Below are 12092 nucleotides of genomic sequence, written 5' to 3' on the forward strand. Positions count from 1 at the left end.
CCGATGCGCAGCCCCACCACCTCCCCACGGCCGGCCGACGCTCTAGGCAGCCGGAAAATGCGCGCGAACGCCACCCCTGCGCCTGCGCGCTGCTTCGTTTTCCCGGCCGAAATCCGATCGATTCGGCCATCGATTGAGCTGGGTCTTGTGCCAAACAACATCTACACCTCGAGAGCTTTCCGTAGACACCAAGAACACTAAAATTCATTAAGCGGTTTGTCCAATTTTTGTCTGGAAAGTTTTAGCCCATTTTGACTTTTGGGCTAGATTTCTCGCAGACCGTTAACCCCATAAGAAAACCGAGAGTACCAGAGCGCTCCACTCGTCGAGAGCTTCGCGACAATATAAATTTAGAAATTTTTCGATATCGTTTTTTGATGGGTCTCACGGAACTTTGTAGTATTTTTTTGAGCATTAAATGAGCTTAGAAAATTTTGTAAAAAATTTTATACTAACCCCCGTGTTGTGGGCTTCATGTAGGTATCTTAAATTGGCAGAAATTTAACAATTGTCCAGGTCTGTGAATTTCCAGCCAGACAGACCAGCTGCCGAAAAAGTCTCCGAATTGGATTGAGATTTTGGCTACTCCATCATTGTCAGATGTCCCGAGCACGTCCCCGGAGTCAGAATCGACATAGGTAAACCCGAACCTTGCTTTTTCATAATTTTCTAGTACCTAAATGGGATTAAAAATCCATAAAATATTCGTGGTAGCTCAGAAAATTATGATTCTTTTTGCAATAGCCTAGTAATATTGCTAAGGACAGCGGGGAAAAGTTTTAGAATTTTTAGAGCTTATTTGGGCAGTTTTTGCAAAAATGATCAATTATAAGGACTAAACTGTAAATTTACATATTGTGATTGATGACTGTTTGGATGGGCCCAGGAGGGGCTGTGTGATATGATTGAGTTGTAAGTGTATGATTTGTGAATATAGAAGTGCGTTTTGAGCCCTTTTGCAGATTGGGTAAGTCCTAGGTATAGGGAGACTCTACTGGATTTTCGGCACGACTTAGGACGTATTTGGTCTTTTCTTAGTTTGTATTGAGTCAAATTTATTAAATGATTGTAATAAAATTGTCAGGTGAGCCGGGATAGCCTTCTTCCTCCACCCAGCCGCCACAGTGACTGCTATCAAGTTTGTGAGTAAAATATTAATTTTAATTGTAATTTCTATATTATTATATGTTCAAGCATGCCCATGCATCACTTATATGTATATATATATATGTAGTTAAACTCTAAGCATGCTTTATGTTGCATTCACAACTATTAAAGTGCCATGTATGTTATTGTAGTAATTTGGAGGAGTGTGCGTGCGTTGGCGTGTGTGTGATGTGGTGTTGGCTATGGATAGGACAGGTAGACACGGCTTGAGATCTTCGTTGGGACCCTGTCCTTCAGGGTAGTCATGGCTTGAGTTCTTCACTGGGACCCCGATTTGGTTTATTAAGCGAAAGTCTGGCTTGAGTTCTTCGCTGGCACAGGTTGGATTTAAGAGAGCTGTATAGGGGATCAGCTCCCATATATTTATGATTTGACATTACTGGGTGCGTGAGTGCTCCAAATTACTTTTTTGCTGTTATGATGTGAAAATATTGCTGATTTTGCATTTCACTCTACAGGGTGCATTAACTTTAGATAGTTATAGAGATTATGGTTAAAATTGATAGTTTACTCTATGAGTCGAACACTCACTCCTATTCAATATTTTTCCAGGCCACAGGAGGTTATTTTTCAGGTTAACCTGCTTTTCTCCCTCGCAAGTCGTTTATTAATGTTTGTATAAACCTGTTAACTCTAGAATTTCCGCATGTGTTAGAAATATTTATTTGATTTGGGTCTGTAATATAAATTGTTATTTTTGACATGTAAACTTATTATTTTATGCATGTTGATGGACTAGATGAGGGAGCTGAGCTCCCCTTTATTTTTATGACATTTGAGTATGTGGAGGGTGAGCTGAGCTCTCCAATTGATTACGTATTGTGTTTACAAGTCGGGTGAGTCAAAAACTCCCCGTTGAAAGGTCCATTTTATGGCCGGACTCTGTCCTGTTGAATTCATAAAATTGGGTCTAAATGGGCCTTAGAGTTGGGTTAAGGAATAGTTAGGCTTACTACGGGCCTTGGGGGCTTTAGGCTGGCCCAGGTCCTAGTGCCGGTCCGGCCCATAGGTTGAGTCGTGACAAAAATGTAATTTTTAAAATTGTAAGTATTGACTGGTTTGGAGGGCCTAGGAGAGGCCATATAATGATGATGAGATATATGTTGATTTTAGAAGTGTTATTTGAACAACTTTTTCAGGTTGGGTGGGTCCCAGGTATAGGAGAAACTCTATCGGATTTCCTGCATGAATTAGGCTGTCTGTTATCTCTTCAGAGTTTTATTTTGACTTAGTACTAACAAATTTATAATATAATTAATTAGGTGATCGAGATCAGCTATTTTCCTCCATCCAGCAGCCACAAAAGTCCTCAATGTACTGTAAGTAAAATATTAATTTTAATTATAATTTCAATATTACTATATGTTTAGGCATGCTCATGTATCGTCTATAAATATATTTATGTAGTTAAATGCTAGGCATGTTATATGTTGCATCTTTGATTGATGAAATGCTCATGGATGTTGTTTTATGATAATTTGGAGCAGTGTGCGTGCGTTGGCATGCGTGTGGTGTGTGATATAGGTTATGGACAGGACGGGTAGACGCGGCTTGAGAGACACTCGCTGGGACTCGGTCCTTTTATGGATAAGTCGGGGTAGGCACGGCTTGAGAGACACTCGCTGGCCCCCGCATTTGGTTTATTAAGCGAAAGTCCGGCTTGAGAGACACTTGCTGACAGAGGTTAGATTAAGAGGGCTGTATAGGGGATCAACTGCCATATATGTACTGTTTGAACCTTACTGGGTGTGTGAGTGCTCCAGATTACCTTTTTGCTGCTATGATGTGATTTGTATGAAAATTATGAAAGTGTTACATTCTACTCTTTAGGATGCAATACCTTTAGATAGCTATAGAAATTGTGCTTAAAATCAGTATTTTACTCCCTGAGTCGAACACTCACTCCTGTTCACCTTATTTTTTCTAGGCTACAAGATGAGACATTTTTCAGAATAATCTGTTTATTTCCTCACAGGTTATGAAAAGTTACTTAACTGTATTATTATTATCTAAATTTATAATTTAAAACTCTGCATATATTAGTAATAGCATTAATCCTGTCAGGGACTGTATGAATTTAAGTTTTTGTATTAATAAATAAAATTTTTTATGAATTTTAAATAGTTTGTAAATGATGTAACAGGGTTGAACTGGGCACCCCTAATTTAGATTCTGATAATTATTAGGTTAAGTTGGCCTGAAATAAAATTAAAATATTTAATTTAAATTATTTTATATGTATATTGGGCCTAAATTATGGGCTTGGTCATGAGTTTGGGAACAATAAAGCTTATTACGGGCCTCGAAGGCTTTAGACTGGCTCAAGTCCTAGTGCCAGTCCGACCCATAGGTTGGGTCGTGACATCATGTATAGATAATATAAAATTTGTGAATTTCATTATTCACAAATCATAGCATATAAAATTTTTAAATGAAAATTAATTAAAGTTATTAATAAAAAGAAAAAGAATTTTGGAGATAAATATTGGTGAAATATGAGGTTCAATTAATGAATATGAGTAACATAATAAACAACATTAAGTTTCTTAATTGAATTGATAAAGTTAATTAACCATTAAATAATTATATATTTTTACTTTGAATAAAATTTTCAAGTAGTTTATTTTCATAAAATATCAAACTGTTCCACTCAATTAAAAATTAAAAAAAATCCTATAATATTTAAAGATTCCAATGATAAAAATACCTTTTAATTTTTTTTTTGAATTTTTAATAAAAGTTTTAAAGAATAAAAATTTATTTATTATTTTTATATAATTTAAAAATAATTTATTAATTTTTACTCTTCATTCACCTTTTTTTCACAAAAAAAAAAATATAACTTATGGGGTATTTGGTTTACCTATTGAGTGCAGCTGATAGTTGATAAACACCAAAATAAGTAAATTATAGTGTTTGACAAACTTAAAAAAATAAAGCTAATAGCTGATGGATAACCGATATGATACCCATATAGCTGATTTGATTTGATTTTTTATTTTAATCATGTTATTATTTTTTATTTAACTTGAAAATTAATATTATTAATATTTTTATTTTTTTATTTATAATTTAATATTTTAATTAACGTATTTCAACTTTGTTAAAATATTTTTATTAATAACATATAATATAAAATATTTATTTGTATATAAAAATTTAAAATTAATTATAAATTTTTCTAATAATAATAATTATTATTTTATCTATATTTTTAAAATTATTTAATTATCTTAAAAAATAATTATTTTCTTATTTCAATAATAAAATAAATGATATAATATAATAAATTAATAATTATGTATTTATTTAAATAATATAATATATTAATTTAATAATTATATATTTAATTTAATAATAAAATAAATAATATAATATAATAATTTTATAATTATTTAAATAATAAAATAAATTATATAATATATACCTTTATTAGTCATTTCATATATAAAAAATGACAGCTAAATATAATTTTATCAAACAGTTAACATCAATTATCAGTTATCAACTAACAATAGCAGTAACAGTTATTGATTAATAGTTATCAGTTATATTCAACGATTAAACCAAATAGGTTCTTAGTATTTTAAAAAATCTAATTAATTTAATTTTAATTTCTTGTAATTAATTATTTATTGCTATAATATATAAGGGGGCAAGTTCGCCTTGAATCCGTGCAAAATTAAATTAGGGCTTTTCCTATTAAAAGATAAGAGATTTCTGTGCTCACAGAATAACATTCGTTGCCGCCTCCTATAGCAGTGTCTGCTCTTCGTAACCGTCACCGTCAACCATGGTACTTGCTATCTCTTTCTCTATCTTCACGATTTGCTATTTTTTTGTTTGGTTTCTGGGAATCTTGAAGGAAAAGGAAACAGCAGGGAATCTATATTATTTTTTTTTTCTGATCTCTTGTGGCCATGGGGGTTGGTGGAGCAATAATGTATTTTTTTTTTGGCTTATTCTTATGGTTCAATTAATTTCACGCTTCGTTTGCCATTGTTTTCTCGGCAACCAAGCAGAAAATTGATCAGAATTATAACTTATTTATCTGTTTACAGATCATTCCAGAGAAAAACCGCCGCGAGATCTCGAAGTACCTCTTCCAAGGTCTCTTTCGCTTTGTCTTGATTTATCTGGACCTACATTGTTTTTTTTTTTTTTTGCAAGATTTTATATTTAAGAATTGGCACTCTATTCTAGTTACAAACTAGGACTTTTCTATGCATTAAATACCATATGTAAATTTGACTTTTGTATATAATTGCGCTTTTGTTTATATATAATGCCTATGTGTGTTGCTTTGTGCGGAACTGTATCTGTATGCTCTCCTATATATAAACTTGAATCAATATATGCTCCTATATGTTAAAACTGGCATGTTCTATGGAATTATTAATATAATTGATTTTCATAATGCTCATATTTATTTGCATGCTTTTTTGCATAATGTTCATATTTGTTTGCTGATAACGACAGAGTATGTGTATATCCTTTTGAGGCATTGTGTTCCTTATGTGTCCTCAATTGATATTAAGATCTCATTTGTTTTTCTTTTTGTTTCTTCAGAGGGAGTTTGCTTTGCAAAGAAAGACTTCAATCTTGCAAAACACCCAAACATAGATGTGCCAAATCTACAGGTTATTAAGCTGATGCAGAGCTTCAAGTCAAAGGAGTATGTTCGTGAAACCTTTGCATGGATGCACTACTACTGGTACCTCACCAATGATGGTATTGAGTTCCTGCGAACTTACCTCAATTTACCATCTGAAATTGTGCCTGCTACGTTGAAGAAGCAAAACAAGCCTGGTGGCAGGCCCATGGGAGGCCCACCCGGTGATCGTCCACGGTAATTTATTTATTTCCCCTTGTCCTTTTTCCTTTTTAACATTGTTATAGTTGGTTTGTGTAATAAACACTAATATGGTTCTGGCATTTTGCTTTGTGTTAGTGGTCCATCTCGCTTTGATGGAGAGAGGAGATTTGGTGGTGATCGGGATGGATACCGTGGAGGACCCCGTGGACCTGGTGGTGATTTTGGTGACAAGGGTGGAGCTCCTGCTGATTATCGACCTACCTATGGGGTAATTCAATAATATATTGGTCTTTTCCCTTTTCAATCCTTACAAAGTTTATCATTTTGTTTTAAGGAAACAAAATTTAACTTGTATTTTTCTTTTTGGTTTATATTCACTGTGGGCCTGTGTCTGATTCCATGCGCTATTACCTTAGTGTCCAACTGCCAAATTTAAGGCCAAGTACTGATAGGGCTGGTTAGAATTGTTTTGTTTGTCTAACTGTTATTGCTTTATTTAGACTTAATTTCAGCTAAAGTAGCCTAGGGGTACTGTTATTGATTTTTTATTTGTGTTTGTTAATTTATTTTGATTAGGCAGTGAAGAGTTTTTTTTTTTTTTTTAAAAGAAGAGTGAGCGTCTATTCTACCCAGAATTTAGCTTTGTAATGGTTGTTCTCCCTCTATGCATTCTTACTTCCTCATTTGGATTTTGGAATTGCAACAAACTTAATAAAGTTCATTAGTTGTTAACCCTGTTTTTTCTTACTTAAATGGTTTAGTTACATAGGAGACATCCATTAATATCTATTAGTTTGTCAGGCTTTATGTTGCATTGCTTATTTTGCTACTAAGCATCCGTAACTTTTCTTTTGCATAAAGTTCTTGTTCATTGTCCAAAATGCAGGGCAGCAGTGGAAGACCTGGCTTTGGCCGTGGTGCAGGTGGTTTTGGTGCAGGGCCTGCTAGCTCAAATCTCCCTTGAGATAATGCTCTCAAGATTTAAGCTTTTGACATTTTCAATTCCGGGCCGGAGTCAATATGCTTTGCTGCAAAAAGTTAATACTAGCGGTTGATAGATATAGTTTAATGTGGTAGATTGCTGTTTGGAATCATTTCAAATTTTGCCATCTTTGCTTTTGCTGAATTGAATTTTGGAAGAACTACTGTCGCTTATTCTAATGTTCTATTTTTCGGTTTGTGCATCTTTATAAATTAGAATACTTGCTACTAGGATGTAATACTCTCCATCTACGAATGTACAAGACTACAAATATATAGTCTTAGTGGGGCGAATTCTTGGAAACTTGAAAAAATAAAAATTCTTGAGAACTTGAAGAGAGGACTGGAACAAGGATGCGAGCGTCGATCGAATCCGGAGTGTGGCTTTGCGTTGCTTTAGGGCGTTTGAGTTTGGCCCTCCTAGTGAATCTGAATCAATTTTGGAATTTGTATTTAACTGGAGTGCACCCATTACCCCTCGCATGACAAGAATTTTAAATAAAATTAAAAAACATTGACAACGGTAGATTTACTTGGAAGGATACGCAACTTTATTATATTTATGCAAGCACTGTACAGAGGAGGTGGAATAAAGCCACTCGCAAGCCTCAACAACAAAGAAGGATGATACATGGGAAACGAAGTGAGATTTTAGACCATAGATTCATGAAGGACTTGGCCACTTCCACGCTAGGGGCGTTATTTCTCTCACTGATACTGATCTAGTGCATGCCTGTTATACACTTGGGTACCTCTTTTAGTCTACTTCATCTTGCTCTCCTCATTTCTTTCTTCCTCCAGCGCTGGCATATCTACGTCTTCTACGCCAGCCTCATCCTCATCAATTCCCAGACCCAACTTCAGCATCCTGTGAATCCTTGCTGCAAATGTGTTGGGATCATCAAGACTGAAACCTGAAGTTAGAAGGGCAGTCTCAAAAAGCAACAGCACCAGGTCCTTCACTGATTTGTCGTTCTTATCAGCCTCAGCTCTCTTCCTAAGCTCCTCCACTATGGGATTGTCTGGGTTGATTTCCATGATTTTCTTGCTAGACATGTAAGCGCTCATACTGTTATCTCTTAAAGCCTGAGCTTTCATGATCCTTTCCATATTAGCAGTCCATCCATATTCACCGGTAACCAAGCAGCAAGGAGAGTCCACAATTCTATCCGACACCACCACTGTCTCCACCTTGTCTCCTAGGATTTCCTTAATCGTCTTGCACAAGTTCTCAAAAGACTTTTTCTTCTCTTCCTTCTTCTGCTTCTCCTCCTCTGATTCTTCAAGCTGCAGGCCTTCTTTGGTTGCAGACACTAGTTTCTTCCCATCATATTCCTTCAGTTGTGTCACAGCATACTCATCAATAGCATCAACCATGAAAAGTACTTCATAGCCCTACTTCTTGAGCTTCTCGAGAAACAGAGAGTTCTCAACAGCTTTCTTGCTCTCACCAGTTATGTAATAGATACATTGTTGGCCCTCTTTCATTCTTGTGACGTAGTCCTTCAAGCTGGTCAACTCATCACCACTCTTGGTTGAGTAGTACCTAAGCAAATCGGCAAGCTTCGCTCTGTTTTGACCATCTTCATGGATACCCAACTTGATGTGTTTGGAGAAGGCTTCATAAAATTTGTTATAATCCTCTTTGTTCTCTGCTATTTCATTGAACATCTCAATACATTTCTTCACCAAATTTTTCCTGATCACCTTGAGAATCTTGTTCTGTTGCAGCGTTTCACGAGATATGTTGAGTGGCAGGTCATCAGAATCAACAACGCCCTTAACAAATCCAAGGTATTCAGGAATGAGCTCTTCACAGTTGTCCATTATGAACACCCTTCTTACATAAAGTTTGATATTGTTCAATTTCTTCCTCGTGTCAAATAGATCGAATGTAGCTCTTTTAGGAACAAATAGTAGCGCCTTAAACTCCAGCTGCCCTTCAACAGAGAAGTGCTTCCAAGCAAGAGGGTCCTCCCAGTCATTAGTAAGACTCTTGTAGAATGAGGCATATTCCTCGTTGGTGACTTCCTCTGGCTTCCAGAGCCAAATGGGTTTCTGTCTGTTGATAAGTTCCCATTCGTGGGTCACCTCCTTGACCTTCTTTTTCTTCTTAGAGTCCTTTTCTTTATCCTCATCAACCTCTTCCACATCACCTTCCTCTTCCTTTTTGGTTTCCTCATCCTCCTCGTCACTAACCTCTTTCTCAACAGTCTTCTCAGTCCAGAGATAGATCGGGTAGCTGATGAATTCAGAGTGCTTCTTCACAAGGTCCTTCAATCTCCTTTCCTCCAGGTACTCTAACTGCACCAACAAGTGCATATTAATTAGCACAGTTTCTTAACTTATGTCAAAAGAAAGCGTTTAGCATTAATTAATCAGATGCAGCTATAGAAATCTCAAACTCATATGAGAATGAGTTTAACCATCCTTAAATGAAATATTTGCTTCTAGATTTGTGAATATCGTTATATGCACTTTAATTTTGCAAAAATATCAATATAAATATTTATAAAACCCATTCTCATGTAAGATTCACATGAGATTCAAGCTTATATTAGATGCATCCTAATCAAAATCTCAGTTATCAAGATAGATGTGATTTTTCATTTAAGCAATGAATTCAGAAGCCAAGAGCAAAATCTGGAAAAATTTCAGACCCTAACGTGGAAAATTGCAACTAACCAAATTCACAAATCGCAGGCCATAAAAGAGGTAAATGCAGATTCTTATAATTCTTACCTGGTCATCCTTGAGGAAGAGGGTGATTTTGGTTCCTCTGCCCAGTGGTTCTCCCTCAACATCCTTACTAACACTGAAAGAGCCTCCAGCTTGAGACTCCCAAACATACTGATCATCATCATTGTGCTTTGTGGTCACAACCACCTTCTCAGCCACAAGATAAGCCGAGTAAAACCCAACACCAAATTGCCCGATCATGCTCACGTCAGCCCCTGCCTGCAATGCCTCCATGAACTCCTTTGTACCAGACCTTGCAATTGTACCAAGGTTGTTCACCAAATCTAACAACAGAATTATAGGTTCAACCAAAACCCCACATCAAAAGAGGATTTAAAAAATAAAATAAGACGCAAATTGATTCATGGGGTTAATCTTTTACCTGCTTTAGTCATCCCAATACCACTATCGATGATAGAAAGGGTCTTGTTAACCTTATCAGGCACAATCCTTATAAAGAGCTCGGGTTGGGAATCAAGCTTGCTCTTGTCTGTCAAGCTCTCGAATCTGATTTTGTCCAGAGCCTACAACCACCAAATTCAAATAGTTCACACTGAAAATCCTATAACGCTAGGCATATTATAAGTTTTTGAGAGGAAAAATTCCTAACATGGAGATTGTTTAAGTTTTAATTGCTTTAATCTTCTCTATCTTTCGCTCTGATTTCTCAATACGTATCCATCCAATATAATAAACCAGTAAAAAAAAAAAAAACTACAAATTTCAGCTCCAATGCTAAAATGAAAAACCCGTCAACTTTACAACGTAAAAATCTAAAATTTTTCAACTCTTTTGAATCGTAACCAATCTTAAAAGATGGTAAACGAATTGGAAATTAAAAAAAAAAAAACCTTTTCTTTTCATTGTTTGTTTTAAACATCTCTTCCAGATCAGTTCATCGAAGAAACCAAAACAACAAGGGAGAAGATAAAGGGCAGAATTTTAACCCAATGACTTACATCAGAGGCATTGCTGATAAGTTCTCGAAGGAAGATCTCTTTATTACTATAGAAAGTATTGATGATAAGACTGAGAAGCTGGTTAATCTCGGCCTGAAAAGCGAAGGTCTCGGTCTCAGTCGCCCTCATCTGCACGTCTGCCATTTGATTTCACCAAGCTCAGAATTAAAACCAAAAACAGATTCTACACAATGCTCTTTTTTTTGGTAGATGTTTTGGGATTTGATTCTTTCTGGTTCTGATATCAAGAGCACAGATATGAAAGCTGTGCATATATAGTGATACGGGGGTAGGGAGAGAGGGTTGCGGTGGTTCTTACGCCAGCCACCAGGTGGAGTCACTGGAAGGTTTTGGAAGTGATTTTCCCGGGTTTCTAGACTTGTCTGTCTGTTTCCACAAGATTTCTCTTATTTCATATTTTGCCCTTCAACTATCTGCTTGATCAACCGCCATTGTAATGGTAAACCTACGGAGAATGACGTCTCAGTACCAATTTTGGGTTCTGTCGTTTTAGCTTTCCTACCAACAAACGATACGTCGTTTAAAACGAAAAGAAGCAGTGCAGCTAAAAGACCTGCCGTTTCTATGCCTACGAAATTACATGTCGTTTTCTCTTATTGTGCATACAGAGTTTGTTGAACGACAGGTCAGTTGAGTGCGACAATTGAAACTGATGTACCGGCCGTTGTCTTCTTCTTGTTTCCGATTAGAAAAAAGCTCAATTACATGCTGCTTATAATTCGATCAAGAAAATCTTATAATTTGATCTCTAACCGTTAATTTCAAAAATAAAAATTGATGGTTTCGATCAGCCGCGGACCAGTCTGCTTTATTTTTTGGGTTGATATCGTTAGTGTCTGATTAAAAAATATGAATTCTCCGATGCTAAAGACTACTTGACTAAAGTTTTCCTAGTCTTTCATTTTTCACTGCATTGGATAGTATGTCCACAGTGCTGTACCTGTAATCATTTTTAAGTCATTGAATTTTCAAATGAAAACTTTTCTCCAGTTTGGTTTTGGGTCCCCTCCCCTTTCCCGATCTGGAATGTAAAGTTTTGATTTTTGATAGTTTGAATTTGAATAGCAAATCTTGGCTTTTCAAATTGAAAGTGGTTTTAAAGAAGATCTGGTGCTGTGAAAGTTGTAAATTGAAGTTTAACTTCAGTTTGTTCTCTTGGATTCATCTTATCCTCTACTTGGTGGAAAGTCTTTGGAGCTGGAAATCTTGGAGGAGTCTCTAGAATCTATAGAGACGACTTTAAAGTGTGGTTGGCGCTTCCCATGGCTATATCGATACTGAACATGCCATGGCCCTGCCTCTCTTCTTCTCCAAGTCCTTGGCTGTGAGTTCTGCGTTTTCTCTCTGGAAGTGTTAAGACATGGGGGTGCTCTTTCTTGGCTTTGGATGGTTTGCTCTGTTCTGCTCGG

The 12092-nt window shown here is 36.0% G+C and overlaps 2 protein-coding genes across 2 annotated transcripts; one reads left to right on the forward strand and one right to left on the reverse strand.

Moving 5' to 3' along the window:
* Positions 1–4815: 4815 nt before the first annotated feature.
* Positions 4816–7161, forward strand: LOC110664141 (40S ribosomal protein S10-1). The gene is made up of 5 exons (XM_021823706.2): positions 4816–4963; positions 5229–5277; positions 5737–6016; positions 6119–6251; positions 6870–7161. The coding sequence occupies exons 1-5, from the start codon at positions 4961–4963 to the stop codon at positions 6945–6947; spliced, it is 543 nt and encodes a 180-aa protein (XP_021679398.1). The 5' UTR covers positions 4816–4960; the 3' UTR covers positions 6948–7161.
* Positions 7162–7492: 331 nt separating this feature from the next.
* Positions 7493–11080, reverse strand: LOC110664142 (heat shock protein 83). The gene is given in 4 exon segments (XM_021823707.2): positions 7493–9268; positions 9707–9987; positions 10086–10227; positions 10663–11080. Coding segments are annotated over 4 exon segments (2109 nt in total). The 5' UTR covers positions 10807–11080; the 3' UTR covers positions 7493–7726.
* Between the last annotated feature and the right edge of the window lie 1012 nt (positions 11081–12092).

This window comes from Hevea brasiliensis, chromosome 16 (assembly GCF_030052815.1).
Source record: "Hevea brasiliensis isolate MT/VB/25A 57/8 chromosome 16, ASM3005281v1, whole genome shotgun sequence".
Lineage (NCBI taxonomy): Eukaryota > Viridiplantae > Streptophyta > Magnoliopsida > Malpighiales > Euphorbiaceae > Hevea > Hevea brasiliensis.

What these genes read in the sequence shown, in the direction of transcription:
- LOC110664141 (XM_021823706.2), top strand. An exon ending in CTCGAAGTACCTCTTCCAAG is followed by an intron (nt 5,278 to 5,736) that starts GTCTCTTTCGCT and finishes TTGTTTCTTCAG; the next exon opens with AGGGAGTTTGCTTTGCAAAG. An exon ending in ATTATCGACCTACCTATGGG is followed by an intron (nt 6,252 to 6,869) that starts GTAATTCAATAA and finishes TCCAAAATGCAG; the next exon opens with GGCAGCAGTGGAAGACCTGG.